The 17,411-nt window shown below is 41.9% G+C and overlaps 1 protein-coding gene across 3 annotated transcripts in view; it reads right to left on the minus strand.

Moving 5' to 3' along the window:
- eml3 (EMAP like 3) overlaps nucleotides 1-17,411 on the minus strand; it is a 57,274-nt gene that overhangs the window by 16,047 nt on the left and 23,816 nt on the right. The window contains exons 3-12 of one of the 3 annotated variants that reach the window (XM_078276360.1): nucleotides 16,490-16,604; nucleotides 15,521-16,027; nucleotides 12,824-12,934; nucleotides 12,522-12,550; nucleotides 8,393-8,428; nucleotides 6,955-7,075; nucleotides 6,419-6,568; nucleotides 3,153-3,222; nucleotides 2,658-2,759; nucleotides 1,785-1,880 (exon numbers count right to left, since the gene is read on the minus strand). In XM_078276360.1, the coding sequence (XP_078132486.1) occupies nucleotides 1,785-1,880; nucleotides 2,658-2,759; nucleotides 3,153-3,222; nucleotides 6,419-6,568; nucleotides 6,955-7,075; nucleotides 8,393-8,428; nucleotides 12,522-12,550; nucleotides 12,824-12,934; nucleotides 15,521-16,027; nucleotides 16,490-16,604 (1,337 nt within the window). Of the gene's footprint in view, nucleotides 1-1,784; nucleotides 1,881-2,657; nucleotides 2,769-3,152; nucleotides 3,223-6,418; nucleotides 6,569-6,954; nucleotides 7,076-8,392; nucleotides 8,429-12,521; nucleotides 12,551-12,823; nucleotides 12,935-15,520; nucleotides 16,028-16,489; nucleotides 16,605-17,411 lie in introns of all 3 variants that reach the window. The other 2 variants (XM_078276359.1, XM_078276361.1) reach the window with 2 other exon arrangements.

Below are 17,411 nucleotides of genomic sequence, written 5' to 3' on the forward strand. Positions count from 1 at the left end.
CACACACACATATACATACAGCTGGACAAATTCACTGTATAAAATATTTACACTGTTGCCATGGCAGCCATGCTGAAATTGCTCTCGGGGAAGTTGAGGCGTTTTGGGAGAAAAGCCCATAAAAGCATAGCAGAGACCCCACCGCCATCTTTCCCCCCTTAATCTCTCCAAACAGAGCTCCTTTATAAAGAGCATCTACACATTCAGCATGCAGCCACGCTGGGCTTCTGGCTGTAGAAGGGCCTATCTTTCACTGACTTCAGTTGAAGGATTCCATTGATTCTGTAGAGGGATTACGAAACCCTGTGGTGACTGATCATTTCATAAATGTCAGATGATGTCAAACTTTTCAAATCGTGAAAACGCATCACCCTAAAGGAGTCACAACTGTCACAAAACCTGTTAAAAGGACAAGTCCAACATTTTGGGAACGAGGGTGGTTTGTTGCTCAGAGTCAGCTGAGATGGACAACACCAGTTTAATGTGTGTGTAAAGAGATGTAGGCGGTTCAGAACATGTTTAGCCTAGCTTAGCTCAAAGACTGAAAGCAGGGAGAAACTGCTAGCTTAGGCTATGTTCACACTTGGAGTCTTTTTTGACAAGAAAAAGTTCTTTTGTTGCTATAACAACAGCTACGGCTACAGTATCCTAGAGCGCTATGTGCTAACGTTAGATAAACAAAGCGGTGGAGCGAGCTAGAGAAAGAACAGAGAGAGAAAGCGGTGATACTAACGTTACATAGAACAAAGCGAGTTCCCTGTACAGGGAGCACCCGCTCATCATATAACTCACTGTGCTCACACTCCATTTTTTCTTGTTGTTATGGAAACGACAGGTCTGGCTTGTCATTGGTCGGCTTTAAAAAAAAAAAAGTGCTTGACGAAGGGAGTTTTTTTTCCAACTTCAAAAAGATGAATATACTTTGGTGAATCCGAACTAACCTCTTCAAACACCAAAGTCACACAATAACGCAAACAAACTAACCGATCGAGGCAGCGGTAGACCAGCAACTCCTGTGTTTTACGAGGTAAAATTACTGTTTTTGTCAAAGGAGTTTGGTGGCTGGTGTTTTGCAACTGCATCGATCGGTTAGTTTGTTTGTGGAGACTCTTGTGGAGTTTTTGTCAAAGGAGTCTGGTGGCTTTGAAGAGAGCAGAGATAACGGCTTCAGTTCCCCGTCGTAAAAGGCTGTCTGACAGCAAGGTCAAGCAGTTAAAAATATTCTAAATAGAGCATACACTTAAGCTGATATAGATTTTTTTTAGGTGACTAAAATCTGTTTAGCGGCTGCCCCCGTCCACAGCAGGACGTTGCTTAGCTTCTGTGTCGATACTCCTGCCTGCTTCTTCAAACTGGGGGGCGCACTGACTTGCATCTACTGTAAATGACACACTGACTATGTAGAAGTACCTCATACAACCACATTTAAAAAAATCTGAACTTCCCCTTCAAGTTATGTCAAACGTGATAGCAAGCAGTCGCCTATATTCCGCCATCAACTCCCCTAAAACCACTAATTGCAATCGTCTTACTTACTTACAATCTTCAGAAGTATGCATGCCCATATTAAAGCAACTGTTTTATTATTGTGCTTTTGAAATATCATTTTAGTATTTGACCACAGTGTGTTCAGTGTAGTCCGCTAAGATCAATGCAATTTTCTAACAGACAAGATGAAGAATGTTAACAGTATTCCTGCTTTGAATAAAGCTGGCGATAATAACTAGTCTTATCATTGTAAAGGGTTGAGATTTCTTGGCTGTTTACACCTGACTGTTCTTTACCTTGACCTCTGCATGCTTGGTCCCCTTGTTGCAGTCCCACACTGACAGCATGTGCTCATTAGAGTCGTCGATCACACACAGGAACGCTCCAGAATCCTTAAAAAACAACATCCGGAAAACAAAGAAACAACGTTAAGTCAGTATAAAGTCAAGTCATGTCATACTCACCACCCGGCTGCTTTCACTTGTTCTTTTTTCCCCACACAAATACTGTTGTCATTCACTTAATATTTCCTATCGCGTCTACTTTTTTTGGTCCATGTTAAGCTACCATCAATAAAACTCAACACAAGAAAGTAAAGGCTTGATGTAGGGATAGACCGAGTATCGTCCCTGGCCGATTATCGGGCCGTTTTTTGGCAGTTTGCAGATTATCTCTATCGGCGTTTTATTTGCCTGTTAACCGATAAAGTTAATGAATTAAAAAGTGGTCTACTTTGGCTCGGCTACAGCTCTGTGTCTGTCCCTCTGCTTCGGTTTCACTCACCACTGAGTCTGACTTAATGTCCCGTCCACAACACTATCTGTTAATGGGGATTACGCTGAAAGTTTCCAAAACGATGTTTTGTGTTAGAGTTTGTCACATTCCAAAATCTTAATCTTTGACTTAAAGATTTTCATTTTGACTGTAAATGCATATCGGCTCCAAATATCAGCTATCGGTCAAACAGTATCGGTTGATCCCTAGCTTGGTGTTTTTCAAAGTAAAACGCCGGCGCTGGAAACGTTTAGTTTTATCGTAAGTGTTATCAGCAGAGTGGTGAATATAACATGCTTGCCTGTGATTAACATGACTGTTGTTGGACTGATAAGTTTAGTGTTATGTGTGTTATGTGTATGCTAGTGTAGAGTGTTGTATCGCAATCAACTCACAGCAAAAGAGAAGGCAACTAATCCCACTCCCCTCTGGAAGGTTCCCAGGCCGATCTGCTGCAGGGTGACCAGGGTGATGGAGTCCCAAATATGAACACAAGGCTGCAGGGGCTAACACACACAGACACACACACAGACACACACACACAGACACACCCACACAGACAGACAGACACACACATTCACCAGGGTTATTAGTAAACTAAAACAAAAAATAAGCAGTGAAAAATATTTTTAGTAAAAAAACTTAACTTATTTTTATAAAATAACACTGAAAAAACCCCAACAAAAAGGTCAAAAAAGCGCAGGAAAAAAAAATCGACAAAAACATCAGGGGAAAAGTGACAAAAGTGTCGAAAAAACACGGCCAAAAAAACTTTTTTGACCCAGAAAACAAAACCTTTACGGTCGGCGGGAAGACAACACAAGGGTTAAAGATGTGAATATAGTATAGTAGATCAAAGTGTATCCGACTGGCATCCCAGCAGTACTCACCTTGCCGTCTTTATCCACCCCGGACATCTGGCCAGACGCCATGCGCACCTTGTCAGGATGGAGGGTCAGACTGCAGGAAGAACAAACATTATTTAACCATATAACCAAAATGAGTTGTAAAGCGCATTTGGACAAAAATTCTAATTCAAAATTCTAATGTTTTGTCCAGCTACAACATATCCGTGTATGATGTAATTGTATCCACCAAGGCAAAATGACAAGTGTACTTACGGTGAAATCAAGTGCAGTCTGTAACGTACTGAAACAGTTGTGTTGGCTCTGTTCTCCTGCACATCGGATTTCCAAACAATAACAACAACTAGAGGGTAAAGTGCTGACTTTACATCCAATTCAGTTGTACAGTGGAGGAATTGTAGTCATTTCTAGACATAGAAATCCCTCAAATTGTAGGGCAGCAAAAGAAATTCAACAAATTATTTAAAGCCTTCTTCGTCCACTGGGGGGCAGTGAAACAAGCTGTAAAATCTGACATATAATATTACCTTTTAATGCTAAATGTGTTAGAAAATAGTTGACACAGAGCAACATTAGCATTCATAGTGGTGTCATGTGTAGAGATGGTCCGATACCATTTTTTGCTTCCCGATACCTGAACTTGCGTATCGGCCGATCCCGAGTACCAATCCGATACTAGTGTGTCATATATTTTATTATGTTTTAAGAACTGTATACTATCCCTGTATGGATGTGATATGATTTCTATCTTTGTTGTCAGTCTGGCTCAGGTTAAACTCTTTGTGAAACATGAATGCCACAGAACATTCTTTTATTCTCCAGTTTGACAGTCACTTATAACGGGAAAAAGAACATAAATAAACTACTTTAACGTATTTTTTCTTTAGGGCTTTATTACGTGGTATCGGATCGGTGCATAAACTCCAGTACTTCCCGATACCGATACCAGCGTTTTAGGCAGTATCGGAACATCTCTAGTCATGTGTCAGTACACATGATGAATGTAAGTCCAATATTGACTCTCCTTTTAGCTCTGGTTTGGTCTCCACCAACTCTCAAAATATATGTCTCTTCAGCTTCTTAAATGCTCCACTATATCCACCAGCTAGTCTCTAACTGTGTCTGTCTGCATCTTTAATTTGCTTAAATGGGTTTGGTGTTATGTGATTGATGGCCGTTTCTGCTGAGGAGAAACAATCGACAGCTTTGTAGGCAGGATCAATAGTGGGGATGTCATAGTCCTACATAGCAAGCAAGCTCACTACCTAACTACATCCATGAAAAATAGAGTCAGAAAAATGTCTACATAGTGGCAAAAAGCATGGAGGAGACTGGTGCAGCTAGACAAGTTGTTTTAAGTCAATTTACCAAAATAACAACTCTTAAATCTACATATGTCTTCTAAAGTCATGAAAAACCTGCACCTAGAAACTGCTAAAATGGTGTGAAGATGGGGTCTGCACAATGGATACAACTAACATGAACACTATGTCAGACTGAATAATTCATTCTGATTATCAGGGTACCCCAAAAAGCCCTTAAAGCTTAAATTCAGCACTTTAACATTATAGACATTGTTTCATTTTAGATGCAATGTGCTGGAGAAAACAAAGACATAAAGAGACTGTCACTGCCTAAATAATTAGGGACTGCACTGTAGGAACCGTTCAACTGTAGCTCACACCAAAGCCTTTGAGTGCCACTTATAAAACATAGTAAGTTCCCAGTTTTTTCAGTAATATTTGGCTTCCATATGTCAACAGGGGCAAAGTAATATATCTGTCATCTTACACAAACCCCCATTGCTTTTATTTTTTTCTATATATCATTAATTCCAATTCTCATATATGCATGCCAAAACCATGAAACTGGCGAGGGGTCCAAGCCAGAAATTGGACCCAATTTCCCTGTGATTCCTATGTTCCCTATGCTTCTGGGTTCCAAAGGTTGGTGAAAACATTATTTATGTGCAGTAGTAAAATTTGGCATTTGACTTTTCATTCATTTGTCCAAAACACTCATACTGTATACATATATATATGCCTATATAATACATTGTAGTTGGTATGAGATCAGTGTAGAAAATATAGAATTGGGTTTATCCCATTGAGTACATGTGTGTTCATGTCTTGACTGTCATGTAACAATCCAAAATAAGTCTCATTATTTGGTCAAGTTGCTTATATTCATGGCTTCATGTTGAGAGCCAGGCAGTTTGGAATTGGGATTCAGGCATTGTATTTCCCATATGGTATTTGCATGACATCAATTATCAAGCAGTAGGGAGGTCCCTTGCCTCTGAGACCTGATATGAACTTGTTTCCTTATTATCTTAGCTGTCAAGAGACTCATCAGTTCATATCTAGTCTTTGAGCGGAGTTATATTTCGTACACTTTTGTGTCTTAAGTGGTTTAGAGACGTGGTAACATGCCAGCGTGCTGATCGCCTCCTAAATCTCTAATACACAATAATACTGCCTCCAGCAGCCATATGAAGACCAGGGTTGAGTTCCGATTTGGGTTAAAAATAACTCTTTATTTGCCCTGGGCGTGTTGATACCTCTGAACAGGGACTTTAAAATGTTGTAACAGGTTCTAATGGCTGTAATTATTTAAATATGTTTTAATAGATTTTAGTGTTATAACAAGTTTTTAACCCTTTGAACCCAAGACTATTTTTGATTTTCACGCCCTTTATTTACAGGCTTATGGCATAGTCACTACTAGTCTGGATCAATGGTAGTACATTTCCAGGATAAAGCCTGACATTCCTTCCTCTCTGTGTCACGATTGCGGGTTTCTGTTGTAGTTTTTTTCCTGTTTTACTGTGTTTATTTGTTCCGTTTCCTTGTTGTTTCACATCTCATGTTTTCTGTCTTTGGTGCTTTTTGGCCGTTTTCAAAAAACGCTGAAAACGGTGTTCTTTTGCTCGGTTTCAAATGTTTTATGATCATGATTCATCTCCTAGCTGGTTGGCTTGGTTCCAGGCTTAATACTCTTCATATAAGCATTTTTTGAAATGTCAGTGGAGCAAGTGAATGGGTAAATCACTTCCTGTACCGTGGGCGGTCACTGTTGAGCTCTATCTGCCATTAGCCTGGATGCCAGCCGAACTTAGCCCCGCCCACAACATTCGAGGTCGGGAAGTTCGACTAGAATCTGAGTATGACCACGTCAGGCTAATTTACCACGGCATCGAAGACTATTTCCAGTTTTTAGGCTATGCAAGGCGTGTGTTTATTTGGATCTTATCTATAGATGCAGATGATATGAAATTGTCTTCCACTGACCAGCGGACACAATCTGTGTGTTTTTGATAGTGGCGTTGTGTGCGGTTGTTGATGTGGTAAAGCACAACCACGCAGGCGATGAAGTACACTGCCTCGCCCGTTGGAAGGAAGTACAGGTTGGCCCGGCAGTCCCGTCCCCGGTAACCATAGCTGGCAGGACTGGGTCAAGGGGACATTCATGTTAATCATTGGTCCATCTCACTTATTAACAGAAACAGTTCACAAAACAATGAAATGTTGTGATTATCGACTAATTTTCACGTGAAAACTTGAGTTTATATGAATATTTTGCTGATGTTGAATACAAAATGACACTACTGTCCCTCTAAACACGTGGCACCCACCGCTTACAGTTCATCTGTGGTTAATGCTGCTCTCACACACTAGAATATTAAAGAGACACTTTCCAATACAGACAGTGGGGCTTGAATCCAGGAAATGAGCACACAGTGAAATCATCACTGTCTGAATGTAACATACGCCTCATAAATGTGGACAAGAGGCCGAACACATGCTGTAGCAATCTGGAAGGATACACCCAGTCCAGCTCCAGTCTCTCAGAGGGCGGCTCCATCTTCAGGTCTTCATAGTTGTGGATGTTAGTGGGGATATACATGGTGATGGGCCGGCCTCGGATGAACATTTTGATTGACATTTCTGGAAGACAAACGCAGCAGAGGACCAGTAACGTAGCGGTAATACACAGAGAGACAGAGAGGCAGACAAAGACAAGTGTTTTACTGTTTATTTTATCCTGTATCCTATTCCTACTTCCTTTCTCCACCACCTATTAAAAATATCCGTCTAAATCAAGAGAAGGCTCCACTGTGTTCACCAGCTAGTCTAACTGTGTCTGTCTGCTGTTTGCTGCTGTAAACAGCTGCCTGCTGCGTCTGAAAAAGATGCTGTGAGAGTGAACCAAAGCTGTAAAGTTATGGACCGGACGGCTAACCAATGTGCTGAATCTCACAATAAAGCTTGGTAAAGCTGAGAGCGAGAGATTCTCCGAACATTGTCCACAGTAACGTAATGCTGCATTAACTGATTATTTAGGCCACTTGGGGCAACAGGACAAGCTGAAAAAACATTTGATATGCCAGTTTTTAAGTAAAACTAAATGCAGTCTAAACCAATGCAGTCAAATCATAACATAAGTTATCTCAGGACACTTTACAGATAGAGTAGGTCTAGACCACACTGAGATTTACAGAGACCCAACAATTACCCCCAAGAGCAAGCAGTTGATGCGACAGCAGCGAGGAAAAACTTTTTTTTAACGGGCACAAACCTCGGACAGAACCTGTGTGATCATTCAATTGTAGTTATACTGAGAGGTTATACTGGCAACTAAACTTATCTCACCGTTAAACATGCTCGCACAGAGACAGAGCAACGTTATCATCCTATTCTACTTACTAGTCTTAGTGTAAGTCAACTATTCACTCGTTGTATGGTAATACTGGTCAGCTGCCAATAGATAGATAGCAGGAAACGGTGTGTGTCCCGTAACGCCCTGCTACGCCATGAACTACTACGACTACTATTTCTAGTCACTGTTCCATTATCTTTATTGTGACTGTTATTGCCACTGTTCATCATACCCCCCTCACACTAAATGCTCTTGGGGGAATTACTGGAATTGTTGGGTCTCTGTAAATTATAGAGTGTGGTCTAGACCTACTCTATCTGTAAAGTGTCTTGAGATAACTCTGGTTATGATTTGATACTATAAATAAAATTGAATTGAATTGTGTGTGTGTGTGTGTGTGTGTGTGTGTGTGTGTGTGTGAGTGTGAGTGTGTGTGTGTGTGTGTGTGTGTGTGTGTGTGTGTGTGTGTGTGTGTGGTTGTGTGGTTGTGTGGTTTGTGCAACAGTGAATGGGATATTGCTGGAAAAGTACAGCATGCTCTCTTGACCTTTGCCGTATAAAAAGAGCTAAAGACATGACATGACAGGACAGAGTAGCAGGTCTACCTTGGCTGTAAGTTCCTCTTCTGGATCCGGGGGATCCTGTGTGAGAATGAAAGCTTGAGGTTAGCCAAACAAATAAACCAACCAAGATCTTCTTTGCTTCAAGTCACAGCCGATTCCCGCCACGGCTGACCGAACTTTGACTTTACGATCCCCAAGGATCTATTCCCATTTTTTTTTACGGGTTCGATCTATGAGCTTTGATTTTCAAGCTGGGTTATATTTTCCTTTATCCATCTCTTTTTGGGACTTCTAACCTGGCTATGCTCCCTTGGCAATGGTTGTGTTACTTTTACGAGTATAGGGGGTGAAGGCAAGCATCAAAGCTGAGCAGAAAGAAATGTGACTGCTCCGACTCGGAGTCTTTAAGTATCTGTCTGTGGGACCATAAAATGGGGGTAACTGGTAAAAGGCTAGAGAGACACCCTGAGAAGAGACTCATTACCAAGACAGGAACCTCATTCCAGCAACAACAAACAGTGGGGAGTGAGGAAACAGAAAGCAATAAATCAAAGCTGAGCAGGACAAGAAGAAAAACGTGTTCCTGTTACACCTGGCAATTTAGTAAGAAGCTGATAAGAACACAGGTGATCTTGCTAAAAGCAAAACATTATTTCATATAATTTGAGTTTCAATTGGATTTTCATCAAGACTAAAAAAAATAAAAAATTATTTATCCATATCTTTCCCTGGATAAAATAGTCTAAATCAACTGTGGGATTAAAGAATAAATAGGAAGATTACAAACCTGACCAGCAAGTCAATGTTAGCTTTGAGTGAGAGGTTTTGATATTCAGTGCTAGAGACACATTTCGGTAGGTACAAAAAGCAGTATTAAAAAATAGTTATTCAGAGACATTTGTCCCATGTCCCCTAAAATTCCTGCCACTCTCCAATGTCAGGAATCTAAAAAGCTGCCAAGCACAACTATTACTTAAATCAAGCAAAAGTTATGAAGACATCCAGACAGAAAGAGAGCAGGGGAAGACTTGGCAACCTCCTCTGCAGAGCTGGCCATCCATCATTCCGTCAGACGAGTTGGAGTGGTGCGGCAGTTTGGCTAACCACAGTGGGTTGGATTCCAGGCAGCGCCCACGGTCCAAACTGGCCCTGCAGTGTTTGCAGTGTAGGATATTTCTGGTGTTCAGAGGGCATGTTTCGCCATAAAGGTAGCCTCTAAATGACCCGCTGGCTTTCAGCAGGGTGTCAAGCTTATTTTTTTATAGTTTTTAATATATAGTTTTATAGTTTATGTCGATAATTATCTAGGCCAGGGATCTTCAACAGGGGGGCCCAGGACCCCTAGGGGGTCCTCAGAGTCATTGCAAGGGGGCCTCATAAATTATTGTTAATTTCTGAAAATTAAAAAAAAAAAATCCAACATATTATTAGCAAATATAACTCCCCACCAATGATAATCATACTGGCCTATAGGTAAGGTCACTAAGGTAGCCATCCACAGATACAGTTCATCCTGATGATTCACTGTGACACATGTATGTTTTCAACATTTAAACATGATTTATAAAATCATCACAATTGTTAGGCTATTTTAATATTTTAGTATTCTATGCACTAAAAAGGTATGTATAAAGGCTTTAGGCCACCCTACACGTTATTGTAGGCCCAGTTTGTTATGCAAATTCATTTTTTATAATATATGTAGTAGAGGGTGCTCCGTCTCTCTTTCAATTAAGGGCTCCTTGTGTTAAAAAACGTTGAAGACCCCTGATCTAGGCAGATGATCCTGAGAGAGAAGTCTGAAAATGACAGACAATGTGAGAGAGTGAGAGAGAGAGAGAGAGAGAGAGAGAGAGAGTGTCCTCTAATACTCTGTTATGTAGGAATGAGGCCTTAAAACGGGGCAGCTAAACCACAACCAGACTGATGGCCAACACTCACAAAAGCTACGCTAACCACAAGCGTGGTTGGTTGGGAAATGCACTCAATTTTGCACAAATGACTACATGTGTGAACCATTGAGAAGCTGCATGGGCAGTGCAGAACTATAGTTCAACTCGGGCCCTGCCAACACTGAAGTCAGGAAACGTAAAAGTCCCTGATTATAAGAAAATCTATGCAGCGTGTCCATATTTGTTCCTCTAAGGATTATACTTATGTTACACTAGACGGCATTCATTGGGACAAAACATTCCTAGCTGTGCTGTTTTTGCATTGCACTCCAGATAAAAAGGTCACCTGTCAATCAAAAGTCCCTGTTTTCATGCAAACAGACAGTATGTGTCAACAAACAAGTATTACTATAGTTGTGGTAACCCTAACCCACGGTTATTCCGCTCTTTGTTGAGCTACCTTTCTGATTGTCTGCGTGCAGGTGTGTCTCCTTCATATCTTCCAAAAATGGAAGATGAGAGCGACAATGGTTTTTCATAGACTTTCACGTGGATCATCGTTTCACTGTTTAGCATTATATTTTTTGTCTTACTGACTACTACATAACAGGACAAAGGCTTATCAAGGTTTGTGGAACCAGATTATGATGGTAACGTGCAAATATAGTAGTATACTACTACTGCAAAACCCTATTCATGAATGTCTGGGATAATAGGGGTAAACACACACCCATTATTATATGAGTTACTGCACAACCAGAGGCGTTTCAGGGTGGGTGCGATGCCTTGTGCAGATTTGATATGCGAGAACCTGATTTTGCGTGCACATAAAGCCTGGCTGCAATGAACTGAAAAGACAGCTGGCAGCTTGTCTGTCCTTACGCTTCTCAAATTTAGTGCCCTTTTCATTCTGTTCCTCTTCTTCGCCTTAAAGTTGGAGTTGACTGGACACAGTGACAGCGTCCTATGAGTGCTAAAGTATTCTGTCTTGGCCAGGACACTCTTGAAAAAGAGATTTTTAATCTCAATGAGTCTCTTCCTGGTTAAATAAAAGGTAAAATAAAAATAAATAAATAAAAAGAATTCTTACTGGAGAAGGGATAGAGGAATGTCTTATTGATTGGTATATATTCTATAACTTTTCATCACAGTAAACTGTGAAAAAAGTAGGTTCAATTATCACAAGCTGCCCAAAAACCTTTTCCCTGCCCAATCAAATAAAAAGTAGCCCAATTGGGCAGAAACCCGCGGAATACATAGTTACGCGGACTTTACGCTTCCCCTCCTATCTCTTTATGAGAAACTCCCACTTTCCCCTTCGCCCTCCTCTCGATATGCGTGACACGGAAAAGTGCAATTTGCCATTTTCAGTTACCGTGACAGGCAGTCTGCGCTTTTACCTCAGTGATTAATAGAAACTTTAACCAACATTGTGATTAATAGTGGCTGGGTTGTTGGTGTAAGTAACGCATAATTAATGGGAAAATGAGTACTGTGAACAGAGCAGAACAGAGCTGCTGTTGGCTGCTGCTCCTCTGCAGCATTTAAGCATTGTTGTCATTAGATGTGTTGCATGTCTCAGAAAAAAAATGTACGCAGTGCTCACAGGATTATGGCCGTCGGTGCCAATGGAGCAGGCGCACTACTGTGGAGACTTCCACTGGCCAACCGGCTACTTGGGGTTTAGAGCTCCGCTAACTCGAATGGGGATTAAATGATTTAATCGTGCAGCTCTTCTAGACTTTCCAAATGTTGTATATATGAATGAATGGATCAAATTCTGATAGGGGAACGAGCAATTTTCCAGGGGGTTGAGATGCTTCAAATATTTTCACAGACGTCTATGGGGAAAGGTCTTTTTGGCCCCTATGTTTAATTTGGTTTAAAGTCTGGCACACTTCCTGGGGGCCTGATACACCATCTGATGATGACATTTACGTCATGTGGACCCTTGTACACTCGCTGACAAGCTGTATTATATATTCATATTATATAAGCATAAATGCAATAAAAGAGAAGAAATCTCTGTTGTGAAATAACCAAAACTAGTTTTTTTCCACTGCATGCGGAGTAAGTACGGTTCAATACCAAGTAAAAGGCTACAGACTGAAGCAAAAGTTGCCAAAAATCTTGTTCTTCATCTACAGGTTGAAGTCTTCAAGATTCTGTCTTGAATACCTTGTGTAAATGGCAAATTAAATTCCTTGGCCATATAGATAAAGTGATGTCATCTCAGTTTCAGGATTAAAGACAAGACAGAGAGTTGAAAGATACATCACCTGCACCGGTGACCAGCTCCTTAGCTCGGCTGTGGAGACAGAAAACAACTGTGTGAGACAGATATATGACCCCATTTCGAGAAGTTAGTAGCTTTTATCCATCTGTCCGCCACTTCAGAATCACGTACTGGGTTACTGCAACGTTTTCATGGAAATGGAATTTTAATATTATTCATAGGGGCCATCAGTGTTCCAGCAAGTGTCTCTTAGATGAGATATGCGAGGCTGCAGCAGCAGCCATAGGAAAAAGTGAGCTGTGTGACTGTGTGGGGACAGCTGCGAGCGATGGCAGAGTGACTTACTTCTCCAGGCTGGGGGAGCGGGTGAGGAGGTTGGCCGAGGATGCCGCCTTCTTGTCCAGACGTTTCCGCTGCCTCTCCGGATTTCCCAGTTTCTCGCTGTTCCTACGAACCCTGGAGCACCAGAGGACAGAAATCAGCTTTCCAGGAGTAAACACTGTGTGTCCACACACTAAATCCCACACAGATGCATGCAGTCACCCCACCATTTATGAATGCTACATGGTAGAAATAGAAACATGCACGTTGGTTAGCAATGTTTAAGATCTTTCAAATGATTTCATTCCCAACCTTCCAAAGGGATTCATCTGGTTTCATAAATCTTTTACTTTCTTTAATAATAACGTTGTACCAATTAGTTACTGTTGCTACGCTTGTCAAGCTCTCTAGTTTATCCCTTTCAATGCTAATGGTGGCAGATTTACCATCAAAACTTTTGCTCCTTTTCAGGTAAAACAATTGTTGTTGATTTCAGACCGAAGCAGACAAAAGCAGCTTCTTATTTCTAGCTTGCAACCGCTGATTTTGCTGGGTAAAATTATGGCTGTCGCTGGCAGATTTGATAAGCTATAGCTAGCTTTGCTAATTAACAATAACTCCAGAAGTTAGTCTAAAACACATAGGACTAACAGGACTGTCCAAGGCAAAAAGTTAGCAGGACAAGCTAATGTGTTTGGCAAACTTCCCCAAATCCATTACAGAGAAGCACAGAGCTTCTAACGTTACCCCAAACTGTGATAAAGCATCCAAGGCCAGTGTTAAACTACCCTCCCACACATGTGGATGTTCTAGTCCGGCAAAGGGCTTTACCATCAGCTATAACCCCACAAAGTGTAGTTAGCTCATGATATGCTAACTCTTGGCCTTGGAAATAAGCACTACTACTGTAGGTAGTAAGCTAGTTAGCCAGGCAAGCTAACGTTAGATACTTACTTTAGAGTGGAATAACACAAGAGTAACACAAGCAGTCAGACAGGTTGTCAACAAGCCAAGAGCAAGAAGTAGATATGAACACTGTGATGGATGTTTACAGATGACAGTTTGGGTAGTAACTTCTATTTACCTTCTTTTCTCTTCCAAACTAGTTTGGCGAACCTGGAGGTTTGTTTACAACCTGTCTGATTGTGTTTCTTACTCCGTCAAATATCTTTTTAGAAATGTCATCTTGTTTCCAGATCACAGCAATGGACTTGGTGAGCTTAATGTTATCATGAATGATAGAAGTGTCACAAATTGTAAGTTGTAATAAAATGCAATTACCCTTTAACTCTTGGCTTAAAACTAATGTAAGTCATTTTATTGGTCATCACCCCAAATCCTACTCCTAAACTGGCAACTTGTAAAGGAGAGCATTGGCGAGGGTCTCAAACTGAAGGTCAAATGAACAAGAATAAACCATAATAAATCTCTTATTGTATAACACACCCCCTGTCCTGATGACATGCATTTGTACCAGTAGCCTCAGCAGGGGAAGTGTTGCGGGACTTAAAAAAAGCTAAGGCGTCTATCTACGTTACTGGCCTTGGATTGAGGAAGTGAAACTCAGCTGGCAAACCACCCCCTTCCTCCCTAATCTCTCTACTTCTAATTATAAATAAAAAGTTAAATGAGGAGGTGTAGTAGGCTGAACACGGAGGCACACCTTTCCCAGTACCTCAAGTTTTCCATGGAGGGGCATAGCAGAGCTGAGCTGAGGGACTCAAGCACATGTTACCCATCACCAATGAAACCCTTTTCAAGCCACAACAAGGAAGTAGGACAAAAGAACACATGCATGCACGAGTAAACAAAAGCAGCAGTGCTCTGGCGCTGTGCTTTCTAATCACTAAAGGCGATCATTTGAGTTCAGACTGGAGAACAAATCACAACATGTAAGAGATATTTGATTTGTTTGAGGAAGACAATGTTAAAGGTTAAAAAAGGCAGAACTGCATTGAAAACAATCAAGATTTAAGGCAGGTTGCGTGTTTCTGCAAATCCCAGTTGGATGGCAGATCCTTAGTGGCACTTTGTCAACTCTGCACATCTGCATCGTTTTACAGGACCATCAGCTTAAATGCTTTGTGGCTACAGTGAAGTTGCAACAGAGAGGACAACTCTGGAGGTTCTTTTGATGGATATTAACTCTGATACTGTTTGGACAGATATGTAATTTCAAATAATTTTCTGTCCTTGAAAGGTTACATCTGTACAGTCTTGCAAACCCCCTGACCTTTCTAGTTCAGTCTAAGTGAATACATACAGTATTGTAACTCCAGCCCTTTGTGTACATTATGCTGCATAAAACTGCCCTCACATCACATTTTCCACTTGGCTCAAATCACTGTGTGCCGTGAAGCTAATCTTGGGTATGTCACTCAGTGTGGACGAGTGCCGCCATTATGTTCCGCTACGGCTTTATGTTTCTCTCACCCCCTGCTCAAACACATGGCGAGCAAGCACATGGAGGCTGGAGCGAACATGACGACAGAACATGTCACCCCCCTCGGGTTTCCTGCTCTAACACTGTATAATCACACCCTGGCAACCTGAGGCTGATGGTTTCATAAGAGGGTTTGCAGCGCAACTGGGGTTTGCAGTCACACAAGTCAGAATTAAGAAAACTTTGACTCTTCCTTAAAAGCCATGCAATCAATCACGAGAAAGAAGATAATTATGAAGACAGCGGTGGTGAGGGGGAAGGGTGGCGAGATCACACACAACTGTTTCTTCTCTCCTTCCTGGATGGGAGTCAGGGGGCCAGAGCGGGAGCTGAGGTTCTGGTCTGAGGTTCTGACTGAGGCCGAGGCAGAGCCCAGCTCCTCTGGAGAACAGCTTCCATCCTGACAGTCGTCCCTCTGGAGGCCTCGGATCGTGGTGCGCTGAATGGGCTCCTCCACGGACGACGTCCAACTCAGCTCCTTTTCCGGCTCCCCTCCTTCTTCATTTTCCTCCTGCTCCTCATCCTCCTCTTCCAACCCAGGGACACGGTGGAGCTTGGCCCGCGTCCCCTCAACCTCCAGCTTCCCTGGAGGGAGGGCATCCTCCAGCTGTAGGCTCAGGACCCGCCTAGGGAGAGGGGCCCTGTCCTGCCCAGTGTCCTGCCCTGGGAGGATGGGCTCTGTCTGGGTTGACCTGTCCAGTGTTGCTGGCCTGGGTCTCAAATTCATGGACACTGGACTTTCTGTGTGGCCATTCGCATTGGTCACAACGCTGTCTGACAGTTGGCTAGAGAGGTCAACATGGAAGAGTCATACAGGCAGGTAGATATCACCAGATTATAGAGCAAATACCTTGATATCGATATTGGTCGACATATGGTGCTTTCACAAAATATTTACACATTTAGATTTTAGATAAATAATCATCAGTACTGTGGATACAATGACTAAGTGGGTAAAGGCACATAATAGAACAGCTAGAACAGTCTGGTAAGTTCAGAAAATTACATCACTTTACTGTAACGCAGCCTTTAAAACCATAAGAGGACAACACTTTACATATTACGATATCCAAAATCTAACACGATATCTAGTCTCATATCACAATATCGATATAATATCGATATATTGCCCAGCCCTAACATAAACACAACCAGGCTTTCTCATAAGCATGCCTCTGATATCACAAGCAACATGGCTATACATCAGCCCTGCTGTCGTCTGAGCCCTGGGCGTGTAGGTCCAGTACCTGGTAGGACGGTGACAGATCCCATCGACGGCTGAGCTGGAGGACAGTTTCCTGCTGCTGGTGCAACCATCTGAGCAGCAGACTTGGTTAAGCACTCTGGCAGCGCCTGGGTTCACTGGGGGGGTGAAAGTTGATCATTATTTGATTGATGACTGTTGATTGTTATTTCTGAGTGATACTGCACTGGCACACTCAGTATGTCCATTGCTAACAATGCCAGTTTATAGTTTAATTGAATAAACCTAAACTGTTCACTGCCTCCACACTCTGCACTTCGGGGTCCAAGCCTGCTATTCCTCAGACTTGACAATTACTATTTTGTGCATGTAATTCTTTTTGCATTACACCTCCAAGGCTTTGCACATTAAGGTTTTATAGTGTGCTGGCAGTTTTTTTTTACCTTGCATGGCAGCTGAATTGCAGGGATATCACAACATACAAGACAATCCATCTTCTCAGGCTTCAAGTAATGCGTTTGTGTGTGAGCCACTGTGGCTCGGACCAATCGGCATCCTGATAAGAAGCTACTGGCAGCTACGACGGCTGCAGTGTGTGACGACACGAAGAGGTGAATGTTCGTTCACAATGGCGGCTTCTCGAGAGGTTAGTGTACAGTAGATGCTGCCATAGCATCCGTTAAATCAGACCTGGGGAGTATTTTTTGATTGAAAGAAGAGCGAAGAACGGCGCCGAAAGATTTTCTCGATGCTAAAGATTTTCTGGCTCTTCTCCCAACTGGCTTCGGCAAGAGTTTGATAGACAGGTGGTTCTGTTACTATTACTATTCAATTCATCATGTGTATTGAATCAAAAAACCTAACAAAAATGAATGAACAAGGCAACTAAATCATTTAAGATTTCTTCATTGACATAACTGTTAAGTCACAAATACATGTAATTGTCAATTGTGTAAACACTGGAC

The sequence above is a fragment of the Sander vitreus genome, chromosome 19, assembly GCF_031162955.1.
Source record: "Sander vitreus isolate 19-12246 chromosome 19, sanVit1, whole genome shotgun sequence".
Taxonomy (NCBI): Eukaryota; Metazoa; Chordata; class Actinopteri; order Perciformes; family Percidae; genus Sander; species Sander vitreus.